Consider the following 19229-nt stretch of genomic DNA (forward strand, 5'->3'; position numbering starts at 1 on the left):
AATCCCGTGCCAGATTAGCAGAAATTTCCTGAGTAAATATTGGGGAGAATGAAGCTATCACGCTAGCTATCAACTCGTCCATCTCCCGGCTCGCAACTTTAGTCTTACATTTGACAGAGGCAAATGTCTGGCCCCATGTTCACCAAGGACGCCAATTTCCATCTCCGTAACATCACCCAATTTTGTTTCCGGCTTAGCCCATCTGCTACTGGAACCCTTGCTGAAAGCCTTTGATACCTTCAGACTTGGTTACACACACCCCATCCTCCTAAACTGGAATTCATCCAAAACTCTGCTGCCCAGGTCTTCCACTTGCGCCAAGTTGTGCCTTGTTCCCCTATTACCCTTGTGCTTGCTGATTTACATTGGCTCCCAGTTCCAGGTCAAGCAACATCTTGATTTTAAAATTCTCATCCGACTTTCCAAACCTCTCCATGATCAGGGCCCAACTTATCTCTGTAACCTTTAGCAAACCCACATCCCTCCAAAGATATCTACAGCTGATTCTGGCCTCAAAACGTCTTGGATTTTAATTGCTCGCACCATTAGTGGTTGCATTTTTAGTTGTCAAGGACCTAAAGCGCTAGAATTTCCTCCCTGTACCTCTCCGCCCCACTTTCCTCCTTTATGACATGCCTTGGTCCAATAGTCCCAAATATGACTCGGTATATTTTGTCTTAAAATTCTGTGAAACTTCCTGGGGTAGTTTAAAAGGTACTGTAAAAATCTTAAGTTGTTACTATTTTAGAAATAGCCCTATTATAAACTATATCACAATGCATCACACTGATGAATTTACTTTGCACCTTTCCTATTGCTCTTCTACTCTTTCTATAAGTGTCCCAAACCAGCACAGAGTGCAAGATGCTCACCTTTATGCTGCAGGCCACTGCCTTTGCATCATCCCCTTTATATAGCAGTTTCATTCCCCTCAGGGCATCCATTGCCTTCACAAATCCAATGTATTCCTGGTACTGTACGTATGCTTCAAAGTTCAAGTGACCTCCAAAGCTGAAGGTGTGAAAGTTCTTTCCAGTCATCTCCTCTCTGTAAGGGTCCAGCATCGGGATGTCCACGTTTCGGATCTCCCCAAAGGTTTCAAACACCTTGCGCAGGATGAAATCACTCGGCTTCTCGGAACTGGAGTTCTTCACGGCGAACCACTTACACGGCAGACCCTCCAGGTGTATGGTGTCCGGCCTCTCACCTGGTAAAGTCTCATTTATGTCTTTGGCATCCCGGAAGAAGGAATCCCAGTCGTGGCGAGTCGGGAAGTCGATTTTAACCTCGGCTGCTCGCACTTTTAAGGTGTCCGTGAAGCCACTGAGTTTAATGGTCTTGCTGTCCAGTTTGGACAGAAAGGCTTTCACCATGTTCTTGTTTTCAACCTCCCCTTCAAAGCGAACAAAATCCATCGTGCTCTTGGACACGCGAAGTGTCGCGAACTGCTCAGGGTGGACCATGAACTTGAGTCTCTCCATCACCTCCCAGTTGGATATGGACTTTCCAGGTTGTTTCAGCTGAGGGAGTGACACGCTAAGAGTCAGTTTAGCGATTGGCTTCAGGAATAAACCCTGTGGGGCAAACAGTTCCACGGCCTCAGAGGTATCATGCACTATTGTAGCGGCCATCTTAATAGCGACCAGGAATTTACCTGGGAAAAGGAAACAATGTGTTAATTGGAGGAAAACAGCACTCTGCTGCAGTTAATCATGACACTTGCCTCAATCTGGACCAGTTAACTAGAGTCTGGGAGTGATCTTTTAAATTGAAAGGATCTTCAAGTTGGTCTGATTATCTAAAAGGGTGATAAGGGTTCTACAGGGCCAGTAAGCTAGTCAGTTATAGACGAGATACGAGAAAATACTATAAAGATGATCTTTAGCTGAATAAAGGAGGAGGCACCAGAGACATTCAATATAGCTTCTAATAAAAAAGGCCATGTCTTACTAATTTGCGAGAATTTGGTTATACAAGTTCCCGGGTTAATGGCTCAATGTATTGAAGCAGACACTCACTTGGTTAGCCAGCCGGTTTGTGATGCAGAGCAAGGCCAGCAGCGTGGGTTCAATTCCCGTATCGGCTGAGGTAATACAAGAGGTTATACAGGCTCCGCCTTCTCAACCTTGTCCCTCACCGGAGGTGTGCTGACCCTCGGGTTAAATCACCAGCAGTCAGCTCTCCCCCCTCAAAGGGGAAAACAGCCTTTGGTCATCAAACATAGGAACGTGTGAAATCAGTGGAATGTTGGCAAAAGCAGCAAGTTGTTATGAATGGCGTGTAGATGTGCGGAGGAGCAGTGACATCCCACAGGGGAAAGTGTTGGGAACATTGCCTTTAGCTATCTTTCTAAATGACCCAGATATCGATGTCGCAAGAACTGTCTGCAGGTTCGTGGATATCGTTCGAGTGTTGAGAGAATGTGGAAAAGAAGTACTCTGCTTACACATTACATGGAACTAAACTAAAATCATTTGTAAGGGAAAAAAAACTTTGCTCTGTATTCATAATTCCCCAAGTGTGAAGAAGAAATAGTCAAAACGAACAATGTATCAGGCCGCATTAACAGAGCTATTCAATATCAAACAATACACACTATTTTTTCCCTCGTACAATATTTTGGTGAGGTGGCATTTAGAACACTTCATCCAGTTTGGGAGAGAGAAATAAGTTCAGGTCTAACTAGTGATTTATGAATGGATAGCTTAACTTGCCTGCTTTTGTACTTTATGCTTGTTTAACAAAGCCAAGGATCCAATCTGTTGTTCTGAAAAATAAAAACCACCCGTTGCAACATGTTCTGCTACTTTCTCAACGATTTGTGTACATCCACCCCCCCCCCCCCCCCGCCGTGTTTCTCGCCTCATCCTCTCTCTCTCAAAGGTTATCACTAGAGGCTGGCTGCGGTTATATTTCAGCACCATGGGCGGAATTCTCAATCCTGGGTCGCCCAGATCGTGTTCCCTGATGGTACGGAGAATCAGGCGCCAAGGAAAAAAAACGGGATTGATGCAGGGCGCGGACTCGATCACGTGAAACGAGGTCCACACCTCATGCCAGCAGAAGCAAGTAAATAAATGAAAATGGGTCTCAATGACCTATTTGCATCCATTCAGCGAGTCCGACACCCTATGCTCCGACCTTCCATGATTCTCTGGTCCCCGCAGCCAGGAGTCAAGTGGGGGCGGATCACTTGTGGTCTCTTCCAGCGTGGCCCTGGCGTGGCGGACCTTGCGGTGGGTTGAGGCAGTCTCCCCACAGGAACCCCTGTAATAGAGGGCCCATGTCTCCCCCCCACCCCCCCCAAAAGAAAAGAGACCCCTGTCTGGAAGCGAGAGAGCAGTCCAGTCAGGGGCAGTGAGAATAATTACAGCTGTAAGACATCATTTGCATGGCGTGGAACACCAAAGTGCTTGCTAGTCTGCGCTTCCAGGGGGATCGTAAACCAGTTGCAATTCAGCTCTGCCAGGAGAACATCCTGCCCCATTTACTTATTTTCTCAGCCTGTTCAGGAGCTCCTGATGGCTATTAGTATCCCGCTCACTGTTTACTTCAATTCAGCATTTTGTATTATCTCAAACTTTGAAATTATTTTTTCATAGAATTTACAGGGCAGAAGGCCATTCGGCCCATCGAATCTGCACCTACCTAAACCCACACCTTCACTCTATTCCCGTAACCCCACCCCATCTTTTGGACACCAAGGGCAATTTAGCATGGCCAATCCACCTAACCTGTACATCTTTGGACTGTGGGAGGAAACCGGAGGACCCGGAGGAAACCCACGCAGACATGGGAAGAACGTGCAGACTCCACACAGACAGTAACTCAAGCCGGGAATCCAACCTGGGACCCTGGAGCTGTGAAGCTATCCACTGTGCAACCCGACTCTATTACTTAGCACAGTGGGGCACTATGAACCAAAGACAAAAGACTCAAGTTCACTTTTTCACTTTCTATCTCTCACAGAAAGGTCACAGCAGAGGAGGCCATTCTGCCCATCGTGTCTGTGCCAGCTGTAAAAGCTACTCAGCTGGTCCCACTCCCCTGCCTTTCCCCCGTGACCCTCCACATGTTTTCTCTTTGGATGCAATTGCCTTTTGACCACCACACTTGAATCTGCCTCCACCATACTCTCAGGCAGGACAGTCCAGACCCTATTCATTCGATGCATTAAAAGGTTTCTCCTCGCTTCGTCATTGCTTCTTTTGCCAGTGGCCTCTGGTTCTCAACCCACCCGTCATTGGGGAGTTTCACTGTCTCCACTCTTGGTCAGCCCCCTCATTCTGAATACCTCAATTAGACCTCCTCTCGACTTTCTCTTCTCCAAGAACAGCCCCAGATTCTCCAAACTAGCCACATAACTGAATCCTGGAACCATTCACGTGAATCCTTTCCACACCCTCGCTAATGCTTTCATGTCCATGCTAAAATATACTGCCCAGAATTGGACACAATGTCCAGCTCGAGGTCTCGCCAGTATTTTATAAAGGTAATTCAACCTGCTTTTGAACTCTTATGCCGCCATTTAAAAAGCCCAGCATCCCTTACACTCTATTAACCACGTTTCCAAACTGTCTTGACACCTTTAAAACGATTTGAGCAAAATACCCCGAGGTCTTCAGCTCTTGCGCCCTTTTTAAGAATTGTATCCCTTATTTTGTATTGCCTTTCCTCATTTACCCTTACCAGAAAGTATTAAGGCAACTGATCTAGGCCAGCATGTGACCTTAAGGCGGAGGAGATGGAGGAGAAAAATAAACTAATCAAGATCGCTACTCAATCAATATCCAATAGTTCCTGTATGTACGGATGAGGAGGGGCAAGAATAGAATCGGGTTAGGTTGAGAGCATTACTGCAGTTAAATAAGCCACTTACCTTCATTGTCGATTCAACACAGGAATGGACACTTGAGGGAAGATCGGTGGAAAAGTTCTGTTATTTCAAGAGCGCAGGAATTAATTCAAATTTATCTTCCCATTTATCCAAGCTGGTAGCAGAAAGGAACCACAAAAAATATGCAAACAGGTTGTATGAACGCAAATAGGTCAAAACCCCAGCACCGCAGCAAACTACCCATGTGAAATGGGCCAGTGTAACTCATAGTTGCTACTTATTGTACCGCTGCTCAGGAAACTTGCAAAACACCAAGCTACAGGAATAACAAGTTACTCTTATTTGTACAAAATGTTATGGGATATTTGTAACAGTTTGCTACTTTAGTCTCCGAATCTCTACGTAGCCCTGAACTCACCCTCTCTCTCATATTTCTCCTATACCCCTTCATTCAACTTCTTCACGGAGACCTGTCTAGTTTCTTTAATGGCACTCTGACAACAGTGCTGACCACCCAACTTCCCCTCTTGGCTCCCATGCCAATATTGTAAATTCCATCCGATACTGCCCTGTTCCCTTTCACAAACCACCACACCACCATTCCCCTTAAATAAAACATAATTGATTCTGGTCAGCTCTTCCGAGTTACCAAGGTACCAACTTGCAAATGTGCTCTTCCGCCTCACAGCCTAATTGTGCTGGAATCGAGATACCCGCTACGAGAATGGAGTGTCTCAAGAGGAGCTTGGCAACTAAAGATTGACACTAAACTATACAAAGAGAGAGAGACATCACTTTTGTTTAATGTCTTCATAAGTGCTCTGGAGCTAGGAATCAAAAGCGTAATGACTAAATCTGCAGATGATGCCATAGCTAATAAAGGTGGAAGGTGCCAACTCCTATTATAAATCGGCGTGATTTTCTAATGTGCTCAGTGTAATGATATGTATATAGGTACGCCAGTAATGGGTGAATTATAACATCTCAGTGTAATACAAACACTAGAGGGCACCACCAGTTCCCAGTATAAATATCAGACCTCAGGGAATCTTGGGTAGTAAAGTGTGAGCAGAGAAGTGTTGATCACAGGACGAGTAGTTTAGATTAGAGAGAGTTAGCACAAGGACATCATTAGTTAATACTCGATTATAGATTACTGTTTAACAGATTCAACCATAATAATTAGTAGTTATAGCTCTGTAAAGTGTGCGAACTCTATTTAATTTATCGTTATTCAATAAATTAGCTTTGCTTCAATCTCAAGATTGGTGGTTTCTTTATCAACAACTCATCGGACCATTCTGGATCAAGGCAAAGAATAACAACGTATCACCACAAAGTGGAATATAACACTCCGAGGCCAAATGGATAAGAGCAAAAAGTAAGCACTTTACACCTGGTCTAGCTCTTTTTGAGCAATTCCTTTCCACTTCCAAACACTCCTGACCTTTTAACTGTTCAACATGCAACCCTTTAAATATTCTCCCCATGAAAAATCACAAAAACTAGCGAGTGGAAAGGCAATAGTTTAATTCACTTCACGGTGCAATGATCCGAACTGTGGGATTTGCACCCGATTGTGTGCATGGCATTCATCGCCCACACAGATGATCACTGAATTGGGCTGGGTGGAAATTACAACCCTGAGCCAGATTTCCACCCCAGTAATCAGGTCAGAGGGTGATTAAGCAGTAATGCACTTGTATTTTCGTCTGCAAGCTCTCTATTAGCATCTATTGGCTTAAACATTAGGAATTACATTTATTCTAACAGCTGTCATTTTAATTAGCACACTGATAGAAAGCAGAAACTAATTATCACTGGGTCTATAAGCATCCAACAAAGCAGTTTTAACGTCAGTCTTTACAGCCGGTTTAGAAACCTGGGCTTTGCAGGCATCGTTCAACTTTTGTTTTGCAAATAAAAAACTCAAAAGAAAAGGGCAGGATCAATTCAGCTGAAAATCAGTTGTTATTCTAAACGCTACTGAACTTCAAGAAAATAGCAGGAGGCAACCGAGGATTTGTTACACCATTCACACAGACAGTACTTCCACCACCTCGATGGCTATTCCAAGAATTATACTTTTAAACTAACTTCCTCGGAAGATTCTCTTCCCCCCCCCCCCACCCCCGCTCAGGCACTGAACATTTCCATTGGCCATACTCCAATTGATGGTGGCCTCAAGGGCACACTTTGCTTCTCCTCTCTACCACTTGAGAGAGAGAAGGTTAAACAGTCTCCAAGGGACGCGACCAGTTAATAACAAGTGAATTTGCCTCAGCTGATCTCACCTGCAGATACATCCTGTCACTTTACAACCAATGACAAACGGACCAGACTAATAGTCACAGACATTCAGAAGAAAATCACAAACACGTTAACAGCTGCAATACTTACTTTGATTTACATGCGCTAGGGGCCATTCATAGCTAGCACAGGGGGCGGCCCAGAAAAGGTGCACTATGTGGAACCCTTGAGGCAAAGATTTATCAAGAGTATATCAACCCGAGGTTATATCCACCAAAGGATGAATCACCTGGAGCTCCTTTCTCTTGAAAATAGAAAGCGGCGGGTTGGCCAAATGGAGCTCTTTAAAATTATGAAAGGTTTCGATAGGGTGGATAAGAAGTGCCCATCTGTGTTTGGGAGAGGTCATCACCAGTCAGCTCCCAAAGGGGAGAGCAGCCTATGGACCTCTGGGACTGTGGCGATATTTACAGCTTCGTGGGGAAGAGCTTCGATATGATCATCACAAAATATCAAACAGGGAATTCAGAAGAAATTTCATTACTCAAGAGTTGTGCGAATTGAGGATCTGAATGGCCAGAAATTAGGAGAGGGGAATGTGCAACGCGACCTGGGTGTCGTTGTACGCCAGTTGCTGAAGGTACGCATGCGGGTACAGCAGAATGTAAAGAAGGCAAATGGTATGCTGGCCTTCATTGCGAGAAGATTAGAGTTCTGGAGGAGGGATGTCTTGCTGCAATTATACAGGGCCTTGGTGAGGCCACGTATGAAGAGAGATTGTATTCGCTGTAGTTCAGAAGAATGATCTCATAGAAACTTACAAAATTCGAACAGGACTGGACAGGGTAGATGCAGGAAGTATGTTAGATGTAGCTCTTGGGGCTAAAGGGATCAAGGGATATGGGAAGAAGGCGGGATAGGGTACTGAACTTGATGATCAGCCATGATCATAATGAATGGCGGAGCAGGCTTAAAGGGCCGAATGGCCTCCTCCTGCTTCTATTTTCTAATGCTTATGTTCCCGATGGTGGGTGTGTCCAGAACCATAGGTCACAGTCTTGGGTGCATCCAGAACCAGGGGTCACAATCTGAGGATACGGGGTAGACCATTTGGGACAGAGATGAGGAGAAATTTCTTCATCCAGAGAATGGTTGGTCTGTGGAATTCGTTACCATGGGAAGTAGTTGAGGCCAAAACATTGTATGTTTTCAATAAGCAGTTAGATATCACTTAGGGCGAAGGGGATATTGGGGGGGGGTGGGGGGAGAAGAGAAGTGGGATTAGGATATTAAGATCAGCCCTGATCATAATGAATGGCGGAGCAGGCTCGAAGGGCCGAATGGCCTCCTCCTGCTCCTATTTTCTATGTTTCTATTTGAGAAGCAAGAAAAGCACACAAAGAAGGAGAAAGGAATTAAGGGTTATGTTGGGAGTTAGATGAAAAAGGAGAGGAGATGATTGTGTGTCAAATGGCCCATTTGTATGTTGTGTATTCTAACTTTAGAGGGGAAAAGGTGAAAGAAATGAAGGGGAAAATCATCATACAAGAAAGGGGAGACAAAGTGATGAAGGAAACTGAATGAAAAGGGAGGCCATCTTGAAACAGCTCTGTTACAAAGTGGACCCGGGAGCAAGCAAGTAACTCCCAAGGGTATTTAGCATCCTAAACCTAGGGAGCCACACTGCATTGAAAATCTGCATTGTGGGTTAACTTGTAGCCAGTGCGAATGTCTCTGGTATTTTCTTTACCTATTATTCTACTTTGTATGGAAGGAACTGAAGTGTTTTGTGAAGGGATATAAATCTTTGGGCCTTTTAACATTTGCACTGTTCCCCCTCCCACATCCAATATGATTAGCTCCAGGAAAATTTTAATTCTCAGCTTTAGCCTAGTCAGTATCTGGTCAATTTTACTGCACTTTTACATTCGCTGTATAATTTTTAAAAACACTAAAAACAAACATGCAATTATGTGGGCCTTTAACTTGGTAAAATATCACATGGTGCTTCTCAGGAGTGTCATCAAACAAAATGTGACACTAACCACATCAATTGGTGTTCTCGGGCGGCACAGTGGCTAGCACTGGGACTGCAGCGCTGAGGACCCGGTTTCGAATCCCGGCTCTGGGTCACTGTCCGTGTGGAGTTTGGACATTCTCCCCATGTCTGCGTGGGTTGAAGGAAAGATATTTAGGAGAGGAATTTTGGAGTTCAGCGTCCTGGCGCTTGAAGATATGGCTTTCAATGGTTGGATAATTTAAGAGCAGGAGCACACAAGAGGCCCAACCTGGAGGAATGCAGAAATTGTGGAGAGCAATGGAGCTGCAGGAGATTAGAGACAGGAAGCGAAAGCATGGAGAGTTTCAAAAACTCTGCCAAATTGGAGCCAATGTAAGTTAGCAAGCACAGGGGTGACGGGTGAACAGGACTCAGTGCCAGAACGTAGATAGGCAAGGCATGGGTACAATCTCCAGAATTTGGCTTGAGAGATAGACAGGCTCAAATTTCAGTTGATTCAAATGTCCAGTGATTTTGGAGACATTTTGTGCCTTGATGCAGAAATTGATACACGCACTGAGAAAGCAGCAACTACCTTTGGCTGACTCACGAGATGCACATCAAGCTGACCCTTAAGCTGATAGTTTAGAAGCCCTGTATTTGCAACACTGAATCATAGACTTTATAGTGCAGAAGGAGGCCATTCGGCCCATCGAGTCTGCACCAGCCGTTGTAAAGAGCAACCTACTTAAGCCCACACCTCGATAGCTCCGGAACATGATTAACTCACAGCCATCAAGAAAAGGTCAACAATTTCCATCTTCGCTCTGCAACATATTATGGGTATATCCTGGCAGGTCTAAAATCACAAATATGACACTCCTCTCTTAAGTTTGTTAGCATGTTGACTGGGGCAAGTCTGTAGGATGGAAAACAGACGCACACTGAAGTGAAGTAGCTGAAGCACGACAATCAGTAGGAAGCCCAAAGTTCTGCTTCAAGGATGCTTGCGAGCGTGATGTGAAGGCCCTAAATGTTGATTATTGCACCTGGGAGTCACTAGCTGGCGACAGAGGGAAACTGCGACATCTCGGGTGAGCTGGTATGTGCCACCATGACGACCGATGGCTACAGCGGCTTGGCAACAGACACCAAAGCGAAGAAACAACAATGGTACTGGGTAGCTTAATTTGCCACTCTTGTGGTTGGATCTATCGCTCAAGGATTAGCTGCTTCACTTCAATTAATGCACTTTATTTATTCAGGCAACGTGCACAGGGGTGACGGGTGAACAGGACTCAGTGCCAGAACGTAGATAGGCAAGGCATCGGTACAATCTCTAGAGTTTGGCTTATTTAAGAGATAGACAGGCTCAAATGTCAGTGATTGCTGTGACAATATGTGTCTTGATATACGAGTGCACAGTTCCTTCAGGCTTCCAACATTTAAACTGAAGAGTTGCTGCATCATGGAGTCCCTAGCGATCCCTGCACCTTAAGAAAAAAATCAATAATTTAAGCAGAGAATCATACAAGTCTATGGAGAGAAAGCCCAGGATAAGGAGATTAGTTTTGGACTATGTTAATAAGAGCAGGCAGCCAAGGTAATTGAAATGGCCCCCTTTTATGACATCGCACCTTACACTATTTGTGGTGGTTTCAAAGCATTCTGCAGCCAATGAAGAATTATTTGAAGAGTGGTCACTGTTGTATTGTAATAAACAGGAAAGCTAATTTGCATCCATAAACTTCTATTGCTGATTTTAAAAACGGGTTAAAGGGATATGGGAAACACATAGGGAGGTGGATTTGAGACCAGGAAGAGATTGGCCTGATCTTTTTTTTTAAGGGCAATTTAGCGCGGCCAATCCACCTACCCTGCACATCTTTCGGGTCGTGGGGGTGAGGCACATGCAGACATGGGAGAACGTGCAAACATTACACGGACAGTGACCCGGGATCAAACCCGGGACCTCGGCGCAGTGAGGCAGCAGCACTAACCACTGCACCACGTGATCAGCCAAGATCTGAGTGAATAGCGGAGAAGGCTCGAAGGGCTGAATTGCTTACTTCTGCTTTTAATTCCCATGTTCCCATAAACAGCAATGCAATAATGACCAATGTCTTTGGCTTTATGGTTCGCTGCTTCACACACTATTGAAAGGCTCATTCAGAAAAAACAGCAGCAGACAAATGGCCACTCGACTCTGGAAAGCTACTCTCTTGATTCGACCAATGGTTAAAATCGTGCCAGAACGAGGATCTCAGGGCCTGCACCGTTTGAAAGACATTTTCCTGCACCATTCTGCTTGAAAAAATTTTGCCCTACAGGATGTTGAAGGCCAACAAGATAGCAATAAGCAACAGCACCAACAGTTGGATCATTAAAGGGCGGCACGGTGGCACAGTGATTGGCACTGCTGCCTCACCGCTCCATAGACACGGTTTCAATTCCAGCCTCGGGGGACTGGCTATGTGGAGTTTACACTTTCTGCCCGTGTCTGTGTGGGTTTCCTCCAGGTGCTCCGGTTTCATCCCACAGTCCAAAGCTGTGCAGATTAGGTGGATTGGCCGTGCTAAATTGCCCTTAGTGTCCAGAAAGGTTAGGTGGGGCTACTGGGTTAAGAATAGGGCGGAGGTGTGGGCTTAAGTAGGATGCTCTTTCCAAGGGCTGGTGCAGACTCGATGGGCCGAATGGCCTCCTTTTGTATTGTAAATTCTATGATTCTATGAAAATTCTCAAGGGCAATAAGGGATGGGCAATAAATGCTGGCCCAGCCAGCAATACCCAGAATTCAAAAATATTAAAATTGAGAGGGAGGGTAACTACATCCCACACAAGTACCAGGCAATGAGCATCTGAAACAAGAGAGAATCTAACCATTTCTCCTTGACATTCAATTGCGTTACCATTGCAGAATCCGTCACCATCAACATCCTGGGGGTTTATCATTGATCAGAAACTAAACTGAACCAGCCTTATAAATACTGTGGCTACAAGAGCAGGTTAGAGGCTGAGAGACCAGCAGCTGTGCAATAGAATGGTCAAGTTGAGACAAACGCATCAATTAAGGTTTCGCAAAAGATGAATCGAGCGTGGGGTGACATTACGAAGACGGATATAGGCGATCTTAGTGTTGGCGCCAATAAGCGGTCGGAAGATCAACGGAGGGTCAAACATGACACCAAGGTTGCGAACAAACTGGCTTAATTTCAAACTGTTCCCAGGGAGAGGGATGGGATCAGTCTTTAAGGAATGAATTTTGGAACAGAATCAAAGACAACAGCTTCAGTCTTCCTTACTGGAAGAAACATTTGCTCTTCCAGTATTGAATATCGGATAAGGAGTCTGAGAATTTGCAAGTGGATGAATCGAGAAGCGGGGGTGAGGTAGGGTCAGGTGTAGTCAGTGTACAAATAAAAACGAACGTTGTGCATAACATATCAAAATGGCCCAAGGCACTTCACAAGAGTGATATCAAACAAATCTTAAAAATTCGAACAAACGTGTGCCAGTTGTATTGAGTCCTCACTAAGCAGCTTTGACAAAGGGTCACCTGGACTCGAAAAGTCAGCTCTTTTCTCTCCTTACAGATGCTGCCAGACCTGCTGCGATTATCCAGCATTTCCTCTTTCAGTGTCCTTGTGGTTCTCTTCCCCACCCAGCCTGTTGCCGGTCAGGGGAGGCGGCGACATAAATGGTATTGCCACTGGATTGGCAATCCAGAGACCCAGGGTAATACTCTGGTGACCTAGGTTTGAATCCCATCACGGCAGATGATGGAACCCGAACTAAATAAAAATCTGGAATCTAAAAAATGACCATGAATCCATGGTCATAGAAACCCATCTGGTTCACCAAGCTCTTTAGGGAGGAAATAAATCTGTCATCCTGACCTGGTCTGACCGACATATGGATCCAGCCTCAGAGCAATGTGGTTGACTCTTAAAAACCCTCTGAACAAGGGCAATTAGGGTTAAGCCATAAATGAATGTATAAATGAATTTAACAAATTCTCCTGCTGAAAGTCCATATTCCTCCTTTCAATCAACATCACAGGAACAGATTATCCGATCAGTATGCCATTGCTGATTTTCTCTCCAAAGGTCTCTCCACAACTAAGCACTTAATCTGTTTGTTAACTTTATTTATAAGTGGCGTTTGAACTGTATTGGGTTGCTTAATAAGTTTCAGTTTTTCCTTGTTTTAAGAATTGCTTAACTGATAATTGTAAAGCTAGGGGGCTGGATTCTCCGCTGTCGGGATTCTCCATTGTGCCGGCAGCCCCAGGATTTCCCGACAATGTGGGGCTACCCACAAGGGGAAACCCCATTGGCCGGTTGGCGGGACGGAGAATCCCGTCCAGTTTCTTTGATGTTAATTCTGTGTTTAAATTAAAGTTTGTATTCACATTAAAAATACTTGTTGGTCAGAGTCATCACCCCTGGGGTTGAAGTATCCTTTCCTCACAATTTTACAAATGAAAAAAAAATTGTTTGGTTTCCTGTCCGGGATCCGAACAAATGTTTTGGTCTGGTCTGGGATCCTAACACTCCTGCCAAGGAAAAATATAAAGTGCATTAAATGCTTTGGCCCAAGATTATTTACTGTACTGGGATTATTAAATTATACAAGGAAAGAAATCTCAGCACCTTGCATTACAAACCAGCCTGAAAAAGTGAATGATCTTAAAAACTGTGCTCACTTAAATCAGTACGACATAGAATCACGAATGATGTCTTTATAGAATCACGAGTGATGTCTTTATAGAATTTACAGAGCAGAAAGAGGCCATTCGGCCCATCGAGTCTGCACCGGCTCTTTGAAAGAGCACCCTGACCAAGCCCACACCTCCACCCTATCCCCACAACCCAGTAACCCCACCCAACACTAAGGGCAATTTTGGACACTAAGGGCAATGTAGCATGGTCAATCCACCTAACCTGCACATCTTTGGACTGTTGAGGAAACCTGAGCACCCGGAGGAAACCCACGCAGACACGGGGAGAACGTGCAGACTCCGCACAGACAGTGACCGAAGCCGGAAATCGAACCTGGGACCCTGGAGCTCTGAAGTAATTGTGCTAACCACTATGCTACCGTGTAGAAGGTCATTCAGCCCATTGAGTCTGCAATGACACTCCGAAAGAGCACGCCATTAGGGCCCACTCCCTCCCTGTAACCCCGCACAGTGATCAGATCATGGCCAATCCACCTAATCTGCACATCTTTGGATACTAAAAGACAATTTGGCATGGCCAATCCACTAACCTACACATCTTTGGATGCTAAAGGACAATTTGGCATGGCCAATCCACTAACCTGCATATCTATGGACAGAGGGATAAAACCGGAGCACGCAGAGGAAACCCACGCAGACACAGGGAGAAAGTGCAAACTTCACACAGGCAGTCACCCAAATCAAACCCGCTGCCATGGCACTGTGAGGCAGCAGGGCTAACCACTGTACTGTCCTTCATCCTGACCATAAAGAAATAAGTTCAATTAAATAAAGCTCTCTTCTTTGAATCTTTGGAATTCTTTGCCCCATTGGGCTGCGGAAGCTCAGGCATTCAGTACCTTTAAACCCGCTTTAAACCCAAATCAAACCCGCTGCCATGGCACTGTGAGGCAGCAGGGCTAACCACTGTACTGTCCTTCATCCTGACCATAAAGAAATAAGTTCAATTAAATAAAGCTCTCTTCTTTGAATCTTTGGAATTCTTTGCCCCATTGGGCTGCGGAAGCTCAGGCATTCAGTACCTTTAAAGCAGAAATCCTGGCGGCACGGTGGAGCAGAGGTTAGCGCTGAGGACCTGGGTTCAATTCCAACCCTGCTCACTGTCTGTGTGGAGTTTGCACATTCTCCCCATGTTTGCGTGGGTTTCACCCTCACAACCCAAACATGTGCAGGTTAGGTGGATTGGCCATGCTAAAATGTCCCTTAATTGGAAAAAAAATAATTGGGTACTCTAAATTTATAAAGAACAAAAAAATTATAAAAATAAAGCAGAGATCGACAGATTTCTAAATACCAATGACAAAGGGATCTAGGGATACTGTGGGGGGAAAGGCACTGAAGTGGATGATCAGCTATGATCATATTAACTGGCAGATCAGGCCCAATGGGCAGAATGGCCTGCCGCTATGTTCTCTCTATACCAACAAAAAAAAATCTAAATTATATCGTGCACTACTCAGAGCATTGTAAAATAGTGCAACACCCAATTTAGCAAAAGCATCATCAATCGTAAGCTATTTACTTTTGCCCATGGCATGAGGACTTAGCAATGTTCCCATCAGTGTATCTGGGGAGCTGTCCGAATGGGTGTGGGATGCTGTAGCTTTGTGAAGCTCTCCCTAAATGGTAGATGTGTGCAGCTGCAGGTGAGATTGTCACAGGATATTGGCACCCAAAGGAGAGTGCAACATATAAAAAAAGTGTATGTAGATTAATTAAGCTACATACAAAGCATTTCTATATTATACTTGCATCATAGAATCATACAGCACAGAAGGATAACATCTGATCCATTGTGTTTGTGCCAGCTTTTTGAAAGAACTATTCAATTAGATAAACTCCCTTGCTTTTTACCCAAATCCTTGATATAGTTCCCATATCAATTGCATATCCAATTCTCTGTTGAAAGTTACTATGAAATATCCTTTGACTATAATTACAGTCAGTGTACTTCAGATCTTAATAATTCATTAAAAAAACTCATATCGCGCTGCTAATTATCATTTTCAAAAGTATGCATACATAATCTGTGTCTTCTTGTTCTCAACCCCCCTGGAGGGTATAATTTTGCCAAATCTAATGTTGAAGCCATTCATATCTTTGAAACCCTCGACTGAATCGCCACTTAGCCTCCACTGGGAGAACAACCTGAGGTTCTCCATTCCCTCCACATAACCAAAGTCCATCGGTCCTGGCGTTATTCCAATCAATCATGGCAGCACGGTGGCACAGTGGTTAGCACTGCTGCCTCACAGCTGCAAGGTCCCGGGTTCAATTCCGGGCTTGGGTGACTGCCTGTGCGGAGTTTGCACATTTTCCCCGTGTCTGCGTGGATTCCCTCCGGGTGCTCCGGTTTCCTCCCATGGTCCAGAGATGTGCAGGTTAGGTTGATTGGCTGTGCTAGATTGCCCTCAATGCAGGGTCGGTGCTGACTCAATGGGCCGAATGGCCTCCTTCTGCACTGGAGGGCTTCAATTCGCCTGGTCCCTCTGCAAGTTTGAAGATCCTTCCGCAAAACGAACCAAAACGATCTCCCTTGCTTCCGAACCCTCAAAACAAAGCTAAGGCTACCATATGCTGCTTTAAAAGGACCTATTCTCAAGCTTGTCCACGCATTGAGGGCAATCTAGCACAGCCAATCAACATAACCTGCACATCTCTGGACCATGGAATCCACGCCCCACCCAAGTCCACTGCTCCCGCATTGTGTCATTTGTTTTATAGCAATGAAACAAATTAAACTAATTAATAACTCAAAAGGAGAAGGGGGGGGGGGGGGGACACTGTAACTGAACGCAAAAACTTCAATGGAAAAAAGAATCATAGACTTTACAGTGCAGAAGGAGGCCATTCGACCCCTCGAGTCTGCACTGGCCGTTGTAAAGAGCACCCTACTTAAACTCACGCCTCGACCCCATCCCCGTAATCCCACCTAACCTTTTTTGGACACCCCACCTTTTGGACACTAAGGGTAATTTATCATGGCCAATCCATCTAACCTGCACATTTTGGACTTGTGGGAGGAAACTGGAGCACCCGGGGGAAACCCGCGCAGACACGGGGAGAACGTGCAGACTCCGCACAGAGTGACCCAAGCCGGGATTCGAACCTGGGACCCTGGCGCTGTGAAGCAACTGTGCTAACCACTGTGCTGAGCTCACATTACCGCTCCCCCTCCCTCCCTCCCTGACTACCTCCATCCAAACTACACGAAGACCGATATGGATCAAGACATGATCAAAGGCAGATGTAACTCAGCACAGCCAGAATTTCCAATTGATTTTTTTCTGTAAATAACAAAAACCTCTGGAGAACGCCGCAGCTCAGAGGCTTGCGGGACACGAATGGTTTGCCTGACTCTGTTCAAAGCCGCTTGCCGCCACTTACTGTGTCATTAAAGCGGCCCCGCTCACACTTACACCTGACGCCGGGCTGGAGGCCTCCTGACAGCAACAGTGACGACTGCGACACCAGTCAGGCAGGACCCCTAGCCCCCCCCCTCTCAAAAACGCCTGATAAATCGACCTCCCTAATCTTGCGTCAATCCTTTTTTTTAATACGCATGTATATATGTTTCGTGTTCCGAAAAGGTGATGATTCGCCGGCGCCTTTAACCTGCAGACGGACACCGACTGACGTCTTAATTGTGAGGAGGTATGGCAAGACAGCTAAACAGGGCTTTCCATTCCCCGAACGGGAGAGGTAAAGAGAGAGAGGGGCGTGCAGGAGAGCGCGCACGCGTACCCTGAACGTCGCCATCTTTGTGAGGGGCGGAGGCGGGGATAGCCGAATATACCCGAAGGCGAGCGATTGTGGCCGAGTGCTGCCATTGAAGCGAAAGAGGGTTTTGGGTGAGAGTGCAACAAAAATATGAAATGAAAATCGCTTATTGTCACAAGTAGGCTTCAAATGAAGTTACTGTGAAAAGCCCCTAGTCGCCACATTCCGGAGCCTGTTCGGAGAGGCTGGCCTGGGAATCGAACCCGCGCTGCTGGCTGCCTTAGTCTGCTTTTCAAGCCAGCTATTTAGCCCTGTGCTAAACCAGCCCCTGGAATCACTGTCACAAAAAATATTTCTGTCCCCCAGAAATAGCAAGGGGGAGAATAAATCAAAATTGAAAAAATAAGTTCCCACTCGATGATGGTGAGTGCAATTTTATTTGAACGTTATCTCAATTCGATTGTCATCACAGCAGCTGTAGTGCAACAAAGAAAAAGGATGAGAGTAGCTAAAGTAACATTTTGCAGGAGGAGACTGGGGAATTAATAATGGGCCAGAACTAATCCCGCAACAAGATTACGCCGGAGCATGGCGACGCTCTGCGAGCTCTCCCTAACAGTTCCTCATTTTACTTATCTTATAATTGATCTAATCTTTTAAAATTTTATTCTAACGTTATTACTAACCTTTCATTTTTATCTTACATTGTATACCTTGTGTTGCCCTATTATCTATTTTATTTTATTTTCATGGACATTATGATCTTTTGAAATTCTCGCAGAAATATACTTTTCACTGTACCTCGGTACACGTGGCAATAAACAAAATCCAAAGGAGGATATCACAGTTGAACGGCAGATTGTAGCCCCCTCTTTCCCACGTTCATTGGAAGCTGCTCCTTCCTCGCCGGACTTTCCCAATCGGGAGGGGTGAGCACAGAGGGTTACCGAGGCCTTCAGTGCAATGTAGCAGACTAGAACAACAGGAAGCCCCCCTTTTATGTCACTAGCTGATGTAAAGCAAGTAAGTTTAAAGGTCTTAGACACTTTGCGAAGGCCCTAGCCACTTTGAGAAGCGAAGGAAAAGGTAAATGTGTCAGGTAAGTGGGTAAGATGGGTGGGCGGGAGGGGCGGGATAGGATGGGACGGGGAAGTTGGATGGTCAGTTCGGTGTTTAGTTGAGGGTGTCAGGTGGTCAGTCGGGATTTAGGTTGCCTGAAATCTCTCTGCCCCTTTTTGATTTACGGGTTGCTCTGAATCATGGCTCCCTTCCGCCATGTAAAATGGATCATTGCTGTTGATGAATGTCAAACTGTCTGACTATTTGTTTAACCTTTTCTACAGTCAGATCTTCCTTGGACTCGAGCAGGGGAAGTGAGGAATTCAAAAGTTACAAAAGAGGACACTGTGCTAGCCTTTGGACATCAAACATTGATTTTTTTTGGCATCCGAGAGATCGGTGGGACCCGGTTTGATTGGCTGGTTGGTGGCCAATGATTTGGCCAAAAGGCTATATTCTGCCTCGTAATATGTGGTGATTGGATCCTGCCTGAGTAGAATGAATTTTTCAGAGAACCAAGGAAGGAAAGTTGGAGTCCTGGACGCTTAGAGAAAAGAAGCTGCTCTCTTTCGCTCTTTCTCCAGAAAAGCTGCAGAGCTATTGTGGTAGTATGACTAGGGGTA

The 19229-nt window shown here is 45.3% G+C and overlaps 1 protein-coding gene across 4 annotated transcripts in view; it reads right to left on the reverse strand.

Moving 5' to 3' along the window:
- LOC119977888 (A-kinase anchor protein 17A-like) overlaps window positions 1–17301 on the reverse strand; it is a 29074-nt gene extending 11773 nt beyond the window's left edge. The window contains exons 1-4 of one of the 4 annotated variants that reach the window (XM_038819175.1): window positions 17215–17280; window positions 4880–4991; window positions 2715–2767; window positions 873–1654 (exon numbers count right to left, since the gene is read on the reverse strand). In XM_038819175.1, coding sequence (XP_038675103.1) covers window positions 873–1631 — 759 coding nt within the window. In that variant the 5' untranslated portion in view covers window positions 1632–1654; window positions 2715–2767; window positions 4880–4991; window positions 17215–17280. Of the gene's footprint in view, window positions 1–872; window positions 1655–2714; window positions 2768–4879; window positions 4992–17214 lie in introns of all 4 variants that reach the window. The other 3 variants (XM_038819174.1, XM_038819176.1, XM_038819177.1) reach the window with 3 other exon arrangements.
- Between the last annotated feature and the right edge of the window lie 1928 nt (window positions 17302–19229).

This window comes from Scyliorhinus canicula, chromosome 14 (assembly GCF_902713615.1).
Source record: "Scyliorhinus canicula chromosome 14, sScyCan1.1, whole genome shotgun sequence".
NCBI lineage: Eukaryota > Metazoa > Chordata > Chondrichthyes > Carcharhiniformes > Scyliorhinidae > Scyliorhinus > Scyliorhinus canicula.